This window comes from Chiloscyllium plagiosum, unplaced genomic scaffold, assembly GCF_037043375.1.
Source record: "Chiloscyllium plagiosum isolate Xiang-an unplaced genomic scaffold, Cpla_swu_hap1 HiC_scaffold_10, whole genome shotgun sequence".
In the NCBI taxonomy this organism is placed as follows: Eukaryota; Metazoa; Chordata; class Chondrichthyes; order Orectolobiformes; family Hemiscylliidae; genus Chiloscyllium; species Chiloscyllium plagiosum.
The window spans coordinates 105,403,649-105,417,546 of NW_028270148.1; the positions used below are offsets into that span (position 1 = coordinate 105,403,649).

At 44.8% G+C, this 13,898-nt stretch overlaps 1 protein-coding gene across 1 annotated transcript; it reads right to left on the reverse strand.

Annotated features, from left to right (window-relative positions):
* Positions 1 to 1,064: 1,064 nt before the first annotated feature.
* On the reverse strand, positions 1,065 to 8,443 carry LOC148149050 (complement component C1q receptor-like). The gene has a single exon (XM_087991632.1). The coding sequence runs from the start codon at positions 8,384 to 8,386 to the stop codon at positions 6,581 to 6,583; it is 1,806 nt and encodes a 601-aa protein (XP_087847758.1). The 5' UTR covers positions 8,387 to 8,443; the 3' UTR covers positions 1,065 to 6,580.
* Positions 8,444 to 13,898: the final 5,455 nt, after the last annotated feature.

Genomic DNA, 13,898 nt, shown 5'->3' on the forward strand with positions numbered 1-13,898 from the left:
AAAATAAATAAACAGGAGTATCACAGGTTCACTCTGACAGCTGGCTCTGAGGAAGTTGAACCAGTTTCAAGTACTATTCAGGTGTAAATACTGGTTGACTTGGTGACAGGATACTAGCCTCTGTGGAGTTATTTCATCACCCAATGGCAAACTGTTTCTCTAGCTCTTTCCTCATTTTGTTTCCTCCCCTTACTCTCCTCTTCTTTCTTGAAGAGACTAACATATTGCCAAGTTAGGTAACAGGCAGTCTCCGGGTGGTGAACGGGTTCTGACGTGGAAGCTGTTCGCAAATTGATTTGTTTGTGAGTCGAAACACCATTCAGGACAATATACAACAGCTGATCAAAAGTACAGGAAATGTTCATATGTTGAGTCTTTAAAATTACACCCCTGTACGGGTTCACAATCTTAAGTATGAGCGCTTGTAAGTCAGACATTCGTAAATTGGGAACCCCCTAATCACAGGCTTCAGCCCTCCTTCAGGTATGAACATTAGCAGAGAAATTTGTCAGCAACCAATTATGGATGGCATCATTGAGTCGAAAAAAGTGGTGCTGGAAAAGCACAGCAGCTCAGGCAGCATTCAATGAGCAGAAGAACCTGTTTCAGACATAAGCCCTTCACGTCTCTGCCCAAAACGCCAACTCTCCTGCTCCTCAGGTGCTGCCTAACCTGCTGTGCTTTTCCAGCACCACACTTTTCAACTCTGACTCTCCACCATCTGCAATCCTCACTTTCTCTTATGGATGGGATCCTTGCAAATCAAATCCTGTCCTCATCCTGCACTATTAGACATACTCTTTACAATACAATTCATTGGCTATCTATCAAGAATGGGAGATATAAACTAATGTTCATTTTTCTCTCATCCCTCATTCAGGGTTGTTCACAAGTGTTTCGTTATGACTCACTTTGGAGGGCTGCACAACCTATTTTTCTATCCCACTCCTCTGCTGGTTAAAGTTTTAAAATTTTTAAAGTTTAACGTAGCTGATGATATGGTCAGTTTTACACTTCTCATGTTGTGCAGGTTTAGCATTAAGAACAAGTCAGCCAGCTTTTTGTCAACCACAAATAACTGATTTAATTATCAAAAGCAAACTTCTTCAAAGATACAGAAGTCATATCTACCCTTCTTAAGAAAATCACATTTGAAAAGAAACAAAAAGAATGAAAAGCCCACAGTGTTAAATTTAAAATACTTTGGTCAGGTAGTATAGTATAAAAATGGATAAGTCGTAAATTGTCCCAAATGGTCTTCTGCTTCTGAAGTATTCTGCGCACACACACACGATGCTGGCACTGTGGTGTCTTCCTGGAAAAGTTGCAGCTGGCTAAATTCCTTTTGTTCCAGATGGTGGGGTAAATTCCATCAAATCCTCTCTTGGAATCCTCCATGACGAATAAACATGACATCTGGTCGCCTATCATCTCAGACACTTTGCTAAGAGGGTACGTGAAGAAACCGAGCGAGAACATTGGGTTGTTGGTCTTTAGAAGGTTCAATTTCTCTCCAAATTCAACAATGCAATAGATTTATCCCATTCACAAACTGAGCCATGTGACTTGGCCAAACCTGTCCAGTTCTCCGGATTGAATGACTCCATCCAACCTTCATACCTCTCGCAGATGCAACATCGTTGCTGTTGTACAGAGTGCCTTTTCCTTAATCTTTGTTTACAAGTTCAAAACAAATTCACATAGGTCTGCACAAGGTTTTAAAAAATCATTTGAGATCGCATCCGTTCATGACAATTGTCACACCATGACTTTTGCCTCAGTCGAGATAAATTGACTCAGCACAAAACCAGGAACCCTACTTGTTACATTTGGTCTGTATTATCACATTACATCGTTATCTTCCACCAAGACTGAGCCAGTTTGCTTCAGTGGGAACACAATTTCATAAAATCAACCTAGTGATTTTTTTTGTTTTTATTATTTTCATTTGTTGTTTGAAATCATGGCAAATACATGTAACAAACAGAAACAGATTAGGGAGACATAGATTTTTAAAAACAACTAACACATCACTGACAACCCTTTTGACACTTACATGTGAAAACATTTTAACTATCAATAATATTGACCGATATATAACAGATATGGCTCAGTTGTCCTGAATTACTGCCAGCAGTTTGTCAAGACAAGTTTATACCACTGTGGACTGCATTGCAGACAGCTACGATGCAAAGCCAACATTTTAGAGTGCTCAAACTGCTGTGGCTCCTGATCCAAATTTTGGGGAATGCATGCTGATTTCCTTTCCCCTCTTTTCCTCCATAATAGCCCTGGTGAAATTACACACATGCAAATAATGGTGTTTACTTGGGAGGATGTTTGGCTCAATTTTCTTTATCCATATGCCCAGAGAGCACAGATACTCAAAGTGCCAGGATGCTACGCATTCTGATGGCACTTCCCCAATATTGTGTTGCCCAAGGCTCCCTGAGAGTGGGTTCAAACAAGCTCAATGCACATCAGGTGTAACACAGGGTAAAACTGAAGGGTCTAACTCAACTTGCTTTTGAATCATCCAACATTTGGCCAATTGACTTTAGGAGCTTGTGTCAATTCACAAATGAAAATGGAACAAGCATCAAAGAGATGGCAAGAAGAAGTAACAGAAAAGAAAAGATATCATACATTTTATAAAACAGGTTTTAAATATGACAGTACCACAGTAGTACGCTTGTGTAACACACTATTATAACATTTGCATTAAGTGCAAAAATTTAATACTGCTACTAATCTAATCAACATTTGTAAGTCAATTGAATTAGTACAGTTCACAAGTATGCAATTAAACAACATAAATAAATCCTCCAGCTTTCCAAATATGTCTGTTGGAGTTTTAAAACTATTACTTAAAATAATCCAAGTCTGATACCATTGCAAATGTATGTAAGGTGGCTTCTAATGGGAAATATTCTGAAACCAATTGGTAGTGTGTAACAGTTCAGGGATATGAAGCAGTCAGGATCATGGACAGGGTATACCCAAATTTCTAAGAGGAACTACCAGCAGCCAGAGCTTTTACCAGCAGCGCAGAATTGTAATTGCACTCTATTACTGCATAGTTTCATTGACTGCAAGATATTGGAAGGATTTAAAGCCTGAGAGAAATAATTAGAACTGAGTTATTATTTAACATTTTAAGTAACACGTTTTCTCTTTGGAAGAACATGGAACAGGAGTTTTGAGATTGTTGTATTATTAATAGGTTGAAATTGAAGAGAATGGCTCAGGAAAGTACAATGCAAATTATCAATTTGATGTGCTATGGATCCCAAACTGGTAAGAGCTTAGGATCTTTAAGTGTAAAATTCTAATCACAGCTCTTTAAGCACCATTTATAGACACAGTCAGATTCTGCAGTGTTATGGATTTGTTTATCTTGAATTTATGTTTTAAGTAATTGTCAATTGTTCAATTGTCATTGTTCTCCCCACAAACTCAGTAATTCCATTGCCTATTTAATTCCAACACCTGATTTAGCAGCATTGATAAATTTGATTAATTTCCCAGAACAAGTTTAATTTTAAGCTTCTGAAACCAACAGATTGAATTTCTTTGGGGGCTCCCTAATTGACCAAGACTTTGACAGAGATCTATAAAACCTGCCTTCTAAGAAATTAAGCCATGTCTCTGGTGTTTCTCTTCATTAACTACAAAAATTACAATGGAAGAAAATAAGAGTATGGCCCAGGAAAGTACAAATGCAAATTATCAATTTGATATGCTTTGGATCCCAAACTGGTCCCTTGAGCACCCATATTAGTACCACTTCCCAATTCTAACATTAACCTTTTGTGTTAGTCAATTGTTTTCGAAGGTAGCTTTGAGTCTTTCATGTAGAACTTTGGTTAGTGCAGATGCACAGTTTTGTGAAGATTTCAAAGGTCCATTTGAGATAGTCAAGGAGAAATAAAAAAACAATATTTGTTGAACATCTTTCACAATCAGTAGACATTGCAAACTGCTTCACAGCCAATAAATTGCTTTTGAGACATAGTAACTGGGAAACATGGCAGCCATTTGCACACACCAGCTTCCACAAATGGCAATGTGACAATGATTAGCCACTTGAGGGACGAGTATTGGTAGGATGCTGGGCAGTTATCTTTCTTTTCAAGGCATACAATCCTAGATCCAGAGCCAAGGAGTTACTACTGGCCTAGAAGGAGGACATTCAGTTCATCAAGTCCATGCTTGCTTTCTCTGGACAAAATCAATCTCCTTGCCTTGCTCTGTCTATACAGCCCTACATGATTATTTTCTTCAAGTATCAGTCCAAATTCCCTGTGAAAGAATTGGTAGTCTCTGTCTCCATTACCCTTGAAGGCAGCAAGTTCTATATCATTACTGCTTGGTGTAAACTCTTCCTTTCATCTGCCACCTGCCATTCTTGTCCTAACGTTAAATCTGTGCTCTTAGTGCTATAGTATCTACTAATGAGAACTGTTTTATATTACATTATTCACACGTCACTATCTTGTGTACCTGTATCAAATTTCCACTCTATCTGCTTTGCTCCAATGAGGACAACCCCAGTTTCTCCAACTGGTCTTATAGCTAAATTCTTTCATTGCTGCAGCCATTCTGATAAATCCCATTTGCATTCATTCAAGCACCCTGACATCTTTTCCAAATGTGTTGTCCAAAATTGGATGCAACTGCGATCTAACCATTACTTTACATGGTTCAGCATAACTCCCTTACTTCTGTACTCAGTACCTTTACTTATAAAGTGTAAGATTCTCATATCTTTTGCTAACCAGTTTCTAATATGCCTTGCAACTTTACAAAAATCTAAAGGTCCCTCTTTCCCTTTAGAATGATGCTATCTCTTTTTCCTCTTTCTATCCATTCCTCCAAAATGCATCACCTCACATTTCTGTGCATTTAACAATAGTTGCCTCTTGTCTGCCCACTCAGCCAGCCTCTCGACATCCTGTTGCACTCATTTTGTATCATTCTCACTATCTGGCACTCTTCCAAGTTTGGGATCATTGGCAAATTTTGCTCTGCATTCCAATATTCAAGTTATTTTTATGTATCAATTAAAGCAGTGGTCCTACCACTGACCCTTCAGGAACACTGCTGTCTACCATCCTGCAATCTGCAAAATAACCATTCACCATGACTTGCTGCTTTCTATCTTTAGATAAAATCTAAGTTGTCAATGTTGATATTTATGAGATACAATTTTGATAACTAGTTTTTTTTATTGGATGTTCCTGAGAATAATAATATGAAATGTTTTACTTCCACTCCAGAGAGCACTCGAGGCCACGTTTTAAATGGACATTGCAGTAATATCACTGGACTAATAAGCGAAAGGCCCAAGAAAATGCCATGAAGGTTCAAATCCTACCATGACAGCTGATGGAAATCAAATTCAATTAATTGATAAAATTGAAATTGAAAGTTAGTCTCAGTAACAATGACCATAAAACTATTATCAATTGTTTTTAAAAACCCACTGATTCACCAACATCCTTCAGGGAAGGAAATCTGCTGTCATTACCTGGTCTGGCTGACATATAGCAATGTGGTTGAATCTTAATTGCCCTCCTGAAATTGTCTGACAAGGCACTAATTCAAGAACAATTAGGGGTGGGTAACAAACTAGTCCCATTATATGCATTAAGTAATTTTAAAAGCATCTCCAAAACAGTGTTTTCAAAACAGTGTCTCCAATAGCACAGTGTTCTATTAATATTGCTGTGAAGTGTCAGCCTTAATTATAATCTTTTGGAGTGACAGCTGAATTTCGAACTTGCTAGACTCAGAGGTGAAAGTACTATCAATTGACAACATGAAGAATGATCTTTGCTTTCCTTACTGTATATTTTGAGGAAGTAACTTTTAGTTTATTAATATCCAGCATATTTTAATTTCATACGCTCAGCAAAATGAATTTTAAACAAGTTTTACTTATCTTCATTCAAAAGGATTTGCTGGTTAGTTAAACAAAAAAAGATACATATTTAAATAATGGTGATTAGACAATACCTGTACTGTCCTAAGATTATTATAACCTGTTACCTGTATCAAAAAGACCTACCTTGTAACATGTTAAAGTTTTGGTCACAATTCGTACCAGTATATCAGAAAAACAGTGCATAGCTACAAATAATATTTTACAGTTGTGTTGACACTATTGATAGCTTTAGAAAGTAAATGTAAATTTTAACAAAGCCCAACTAAGTTTATGCAGGAAGAGAAAATGCTGGGAACACTTCCTTGAAAGGTTGCAGACCTGAAACATTAACTCTGTTTTCTCACTCTTTTCCCCATTTCCATTGATTCTGCTGGACCTGCAAGTTTTGCAACTTTTTTTGGTGTTAGTTCAGACTTCCAGCATCTGCAGACATTTGCTTTTGTAAAGTTCATATCAGAATGAACGAAAATCGATTATTGCTGAAAGTCCTTTCATCAAAGAACAGACGTGCACATGGTATCTGGTTCTCAAACAAAAACTTATTTTGTCATATGTGACCTAAAACAACTTCATTTTTTTTGTTGGATTTTGTCAATATCAAGGATTTTGAGGGAAAGTTCTGTTTATTCTGATCTAGATTGTGTTCTGATCTGTCTCCATCTCAATGTAGTTATTGATGGAAGAGTTGGCAGACATGACTTTGTCTGCAGCTGTAAATGGTGGTGGTCCTGGGGCTTGGATCCAGCTGGAGAAATGCCTTCCATTATCGGCCTTGCCTTTTGCAGCCCTGTGGCGATGACACAGAATCACAGCCACTATGCAAAGGAGGAGCAGGCCAGCGGAGAGCGAACCCAGGACACAGGCCAGGAGCCAGCTTCTGTCCGCTTCGTTTCTCACTGGGTCAAGCGCACTGTCTGTGCCATGGAGCTCCCTGCCAGTTGGTGATGGGACTGGTGGCTGGCTCCCGGTGCTGAAAGTCGTGATGGTGCTACTCCTCGTGGTTCCTTCACCTGGTTGGATGTCTGCAGTGGTGCCCAAGTGGATCCCTAGAGCTGTTGGCATCGTGTCGTAGGTGGCACCCCAGCTGGCTCCGGTTTCCACGACCGCATTCCAGTCCGTAGCTGGGGCAGTCTGGGTGCTGACCACGTCTAGCGGGGTGCTGACTACATCCAGCGGGGTGCTGGCTACATCCAGCGGGGTGCTGACTACATCCAGCGGGGTGCTGGCTACATCCAGCGGAGCGCAGGACACTCCATCGGCGCTCAGGACGTACCCAGGCCAGCAGAAGCACCGGAAGCTGCCCTGGGTGTTGGCACAAGGCCCCTGGCATGGCTGCCTGGCGCACTCATCCATGTCGATGCAGGCGTGCCCATTGGCCTCGTAGCCTGGCTGGCAATGGCACCGGTAGGAACCCAGCGTGTTCTGGCACCGGTGGGCACATGGTCGGGAGGAGCACTCGTCCACATCCTGGCAACTGCGCCCGTCCCCGCCCAGGGCGTAGCCGGCATCGCATGCGCACTGGAACCCTCCAGGGCGCGGGACGCACAGCTGCTCGCAGAGGTGGCCCAGGCAGGGATCCAGGGGCTGGCACGAGCGAAGGTCGTCCGCGAGCGCGTAACCGTCGCGGCAGCTGCACGTGGCGCTCCCGCCCAAACCATCGAGGCAGATCTGGGCGCAGCCGCCATTGCCCGCCTCGCAGGCGGAGAGCGGCGCGCAGAGCCCGGGCTCGGCTGGCGACCAGCCGTACGAGCCGGGGCTGGTCTCCTGGCACAGGGTGTAGCTGTCCGACCGCGAGCCCTGGCACGACACCGCCGCCAACGAGCCGAAGGGCACCAGGGCCAGGGTGGCGCTCTCGGCGTCGAACGGAGTGGTGTAGGTGACCGAGCCGGGCCCGGCCAGCTCGACTGGCCGGCACATGCCTCGGAAGCTGAACTTGCACAGGTAGCCGTCGACCCTGTGGTCGCTGCACACGCCGTCCGCCCAGGCGAAGCGAATCCCCGAGGCCCCGGGGCTGGAAGAGGAGGAGACGGCGAGGTAGACGCAGCGGTGCGCGGTGCATGTGCTGAGGGGCTCCCGGGCCCAGTTGGAGTAGGTGCTCTCCTCTCCCCCCGAGGTCCAGAGGAAGCCCCTCAGCGGCTTGTGCTGCTGGTAGCAGTGCCGGCGGGGCAGCTGGAGCCCCAGCCACAACCTGCGGCGGGCGCCCGGCGACCCGGCGAGGCTCGACTCCAGCAGGCGGTGGATGTGCCTCGCCTCCCCTTCGTCCTTGACCGTCGCCAGGTTCCCGCCGTTGGCCTTGCAGCTGTCCAGCGCCCGCCAGAAGGGCTTGGCGACCATGTGCGCCGTGTAGCAGGCGTCGCTGGTGCAGAGGGTAGGGTGCGAGGACGCTGCGGCCCAGTGACCCCCCAGGGTGCCCAGCAAGAGTTGGTACAGCAGCAGCATCTTCCCAGCGCCTGGCAGCAGAGTGTACCTCAACGTGAGAGTCTGTCCTGGTCTGAACTGCTCTCGACTGTGTCTGCAAGATGCGCTGCAGCGTGTGTTTTCATTGACCCCCACCCCCTCCCCCCATTCATTTTTAATTGTTGACAGGAGCTCCCTGCGTCTCCATGTTGGTCCTCTGAACGATTCTCCCACGGTTTCAGCACAGCCTCCAGCGGAAGCGATGGACGAGTCGCTGGAGAGTTTGCAAACTGTTGCTGCATTCCAACGTGGAAAGCAGCGAAGACATTTCGACTTCAAAGGAGCGAAGTGCACTTTCACATGCCTCGTTCTCCCCTCCATTCACATTCCACGTTCATTCACATTCCAGCGATTCTTGATGTGTTTCATACATTCGGTATTCGTTATATCAGGTCACTGCAAACAAGAGCGAGTGGAAAATTCAGTGTTACCAAGTTAAAGTGATAGCATTGCTAAAGATGTATTTACAACATATTCCCCACAGCGAATCCCTACCCCCATTCTCTTGAGATCTTTATCGTGGAGGTCGTGGGAATGTTACAGTGAAATTGCAAGGCTGCCAGAACAGCTGTACTGAACATACTTAAGAGATTGGGGATTTCTTTAAAAATGTGCATTTTACCTAAAAATAATCCCCTTCATTAAATAAATTACCACTTAGGGGAGAAAGTGAGGACTGCAGATGCTGGAGATCAGAGCTGAAAATGTGTTGCTGGAAAAGCACAGCAGGTCGGGCAGCATCCAAGGAGCAGGAGAATCGACGTTTCGGGCATGAGCCCTTCAGGAATGAGGAAAATGTGCCAAGCAGGCTAAGATAAAAGGTAGGGAGGAGGGACTTGGGGGAGGGGCATGGAAATGCGATAGGTGGAAGGAGGTTAAGGTAAGGGTGATAGGCCTGAGTGGGGGTGGGGGCGGAGAGGTCACGAAGAAGATTGCAGGTTAGGAAGGTGGTGTTGAGTTCAAGGGTTGGGACTGAGACAAGGTGGGGGGAGGGGAAATGAGGAAACTTGAGAAATCTGAGTTCATCCCTTGTGGTTGGAGGGTTCCTAGGCAGAAGATGAGGCGCTCTTCCTCCAGCCATCGTGTTGCTATGGTCTGGCGATGGAGGAGTCCAAGGACCTGCATGTCCTTGGTGGAGTGGGAGGGGGAGTTGAAGTGTTGAGCCACGGGGTGGTTGTGTTGGTTGGTCCGGGTGTCCCAGAGGTGTTCTCTGAAACGTTCCGCAAGTAGGCGGCCTGTCTCCCCAATATAGAGGAGGCCACATCGGGTGCAGCGGATGCAGTAAATGATGTGTGTGGAGGTGCAGGTGAATTTGTGGCGGATATGGAAGGATCCCTTGGGGCATTGGAGGGAAGTAAGGGGGGAGATGTGGGCGCAAGTTTTGCATTTCTTGCGGTTGCAGGGGAAGGTACCGGGAGTGGAGATTGGGTTGATGGGGGGGTGTGGACCTGACGAGGGAGTCACGTCGGGAGTGGTCTTTTCGGAACGCTGATAGGGAGGGGCGGGAAATATATCCCTGGTGGTGGGGTCCGTTTGGAGGTGGCGGAAATGACGATGGATAATACAATGTATCTGGAGGTTGGTGGGGTGGTAGGTGAGGACCAGTGGGGTTCTGTCCTGGTGGCGATTGGAGGGGCGGGGCTCAAGGGCGGAGGAGCGGGAAGTGGAGGAGATGCAGTGGAGAGCATTGTCGACCACATCTGGGGGAAATTGCGGTCTTTGAAGAAGGAGCTCATCTGGGTTGTTCGGTATTGGAACTGGTCCTCCTGGGAGCAGATGCAGCGGAGACGAAGCAATTGGGAATATGGGGTGGCGTTTTTACAGGGGGCAGGGTGGGAGTAGGTGTAGTCTAGGTAGCTGTGGGAGTCAGTCGGTTTATAGTAAATGTCCGTGTTGATTCGGTTGCCCGAGATAGAAATGGAGAGGTTTAGGAAGGGGAGGAAGGAGTCTGAGACGGTCCAGGTAAATTTAAGGTCAGGGTGGAAGGTGTTAGTAAAGCGGATGAACTGTTCAACCTCCTCGTGGGAGCACGAGGCAGCGCCGATACAGTCATCGATGTAGTGGAGGAAAAGGTGGGGGGTGGTGCCAGTGTAGCTGCGGAAGATGGACTGTTCCACATATCCTACGAAGCATCAGGCATAGCTGGGGCCCATGCATGTGCCCATGGCTACTCCTTTGGTTTGGAGGAAGTGGGAGGATTGGAAAGAGAAGTTGTTCAGTGAGGACCAGTTCAGTCAGTTGAAGGGGGGTGTCAGTGGAAGGATACTGGTTGGTACAGAGGGAAAGGAAGAAGCGGAGGGCTTTGAGTCTTTCGTGATGGGGGATGGAGGTGTACAGGGACTAGATGTCCGTGGTGAAGATAAGGCGTTGGGGACCGGGGAAGCAAAAATCATGGAGGAGGTGGAGGGTGTGGGTGGTGTCCCGAATGTAGGTGGGGAGTTCTTGGACGAAGGGGGACAGGACCGTGTCGAGGTATGCAGAGATGAGTTCAGTGGGACAGGAGCAAGCTGAGACAATCGGTCGGCTGGGGCAGTCAGGTTTGTGGATTTTGGGCAGGATGTAGAAATGGGTGGTGCGGCGTTGTGGGACTGAGTTTGGAGGCGGTGGATGGGGGATCCCCTGAGGAGATGAGGTTATGGATGGTCTGGGAGATGATGGTTTGGTGGTGGGAGGTGTCCGCAAGCTGGCGGACAGCCTCAGCAGTGTAAAGATCGGTGCGCCAAACTACCACCGCGCCTCCCTTGTCTGCTGGTTTGATAGTGAGGTTGGGTTTGGAACGGAGGGAGTGGAGGGCTGCACATTCCGAGGTTGGAGTGGGTGAGAGGGGTGGAGAGGTTGAGGTGGTTAATGTCGCGGTGGCAGTTGGCTATGAAGAGATCGAGGGCAGGTAAGAGGCCAGCACGGGGTGTCCAGGTGGATGAGGTATGTTGGAGGCGGGGAAGGGGTCGTCAGAGGGTGGGCGAGAATCCTGGTTGAAGAAGTAGACGCCAAGGCGGTGGAAGAATTGTTCGATGTCTCGCCAAGTGATGAACTCGTTAATCCGAGAGCGTAGGGGAATCAAGGTGAGGCCTCTGCCGAGGACTGATCTTTCATCCTCAGAGAGGGGTAATTCTGGAGGGATGGTGAAAATACGGCAGTGCTGGGAGCTAGGACCTGGTGTGGGCACTTATGGGAGAATGGTTTGCTTACCTTCAATAAGAATTTGTTTTAATATTTACTAAATCAAATCGTGGAAAGGATTTAGCACATTCCCAGAGGATAGGAAATTACTTGCTGAATGATGCTGTGAAACCTCAGAAATTTAAATATAGAATAATTTTGTCTGCCATCCAAACTAAAACTATATTGAATTTGGGAGATGCAATTGAAGACTGTCCAATCATTAGAAATGATGATCTTCTATAGTGCTTTATATTAGTTAAAAACTACCTAGAGAGGTTTTTTAAAGAAGCCGTAAAATGCTCGCAGACTATGCACTTTGTAATTCTTTTACACAACCAGAATTATGGTATTTAATTTGTATAGTATAGTGCACACTTTGCCACAACTACTAAAGGAAAGCAATCTTACACTAATCATACTTTAAAGTTGAAACAAACACCAGAATCACTGCAGTGTGAATTGCATTGCTGTCCATTTGACTTTAAGTATATATTTAATCCCAGATTTCTGACAGTTTGTTACAACACATTGGAATTTGATTGTGCAATGGAAATAATAATGAGGTTCATAGTGGTTGCTATTATTTGTTTGCAAATCGGACTCCAACTTGTGTGCATTTGCAGCTAAATATGGAAATGTGGAAGTTGTTGACTAGGATGCCCACTCAAAGCTGCACAAAAATAGCAGTTTGTCATTTGACTAAACTTTCAAACAAATTGAATTTCCTGCACTTATATATAACATAGGAATACTTGGTTATAGGCCATTTGACATATGTGTCCACTTCAGTTTTTATGTCCCACTCTTCCCAGTTTCTTTCACCTGGCAATCAGTATAACTCCGCATCCTTCCTCGTGATGTTATCAAGCTTTCCCCAGAATGCATCCAAATTCGTTGCTTCACCATTCCCTGCAATAACAATTTCCATTGTCATTACATGCTGTGCAAAGCTTATAGTGTAGGTTGGGTTCACTGAAATAGTTCTACTCTAATCGTCCCTTTAAAACATGGAAAATCTTATTTATTTCAAATACCTCATGGAATGAAAATGAACTTTTAATTCTCATTCCATCAGATAATAATCAAATTGGAAATATTTGAATGATGCTAAATCCATTTATTTTCTCCCATTTCTTTCAGCCTTACTCTTTTAATTTAACATTTTGTTGCCTCATTTCTGTAGTGGATTTGATGTTGAATTAATTTTGTAATTGATACTTCCTGTTTGATATCCTGCATGGATTATTGATACATCTTCAATCGGATGGATTAAGGAGGCATGCAGATACTTGCTCTGTCCACACGGGTTCTTGATATCTGGTAGGGACACCACATTGTATCAACTGTCTAGTTACTACAATACCTGGGTCATTGTCTTTTTAAGCCACTTTTCATAATGTTGCAACTAATGGTCCTCACTCCTAAAGTATCAATACCATGCACTGGGAATGCACAATGACTGAGGGGAGCATACCAATATGTGGTAAGTAGCTTTAAAATGGTTGCTGTTTGTTCTTACATGGGCTATGCTGATTACAATGAGAAAAAGAGGCTGCAGATAAGGCATGCTACCACAGAACCTTGTTCAAGGAAGTAGTTTTTGAAATTTTAATACAAGAGGGTTGTAGCTTCCAAATGCCCAGCGTTCAGCTTAACCTCTTTCTGTTTGTGGCCATGCAAGAGAATTTAAAGGGCTGAGCATTTAAACTACATACTCTGAAAGGAGGGGATGTTGTGCAGCAGGTCAGACAGCATCTGTGGAGTGAGAAATAAAAGTCAATGCTTCAGGTCCAGTGCCTGGCCTTCCCTAAGATGTAAACTTGTTTCATTCCCATAGGGACCCAAAAGTGTAAAAGTTCGGAGCATGGTGTGTAGCTTCAATCAAACACTTCAGATCACTCAGTATCACCTACAGCCCCAAATTGCAGAATGGAAGACTTGGTGAAGCACAGCCAATGATTGAAGAAGGCCGAGGTTGGAATCTGACAGATTACAATCTGCTGACAAGTGAGAATGTAACACACAGTTTTTAGAGTTTGAGGAACTCAGTGGGAGACGAGAGCTCTCAGTTGTACAGCAATGTGTGACTGCCTGGCTATGTTGCTGATGATGCAGACTTTGAGCTTTCATCTGCAGCAAAATCTATATTACTCATTCCCTATGCTCAGCAAATGGCTCAGGCTTAGCTTCCTAAGTAAAAACAACGATGGTTTGTATTTATATACCACTCTTAACATAGTAAGGCATCACAAGGTTCTTCACAGGGGTATTATCAAACAATGTGTAACATCAAGCTTCATAAGGAGATTTAGGACACATTACCAAAGGTTTG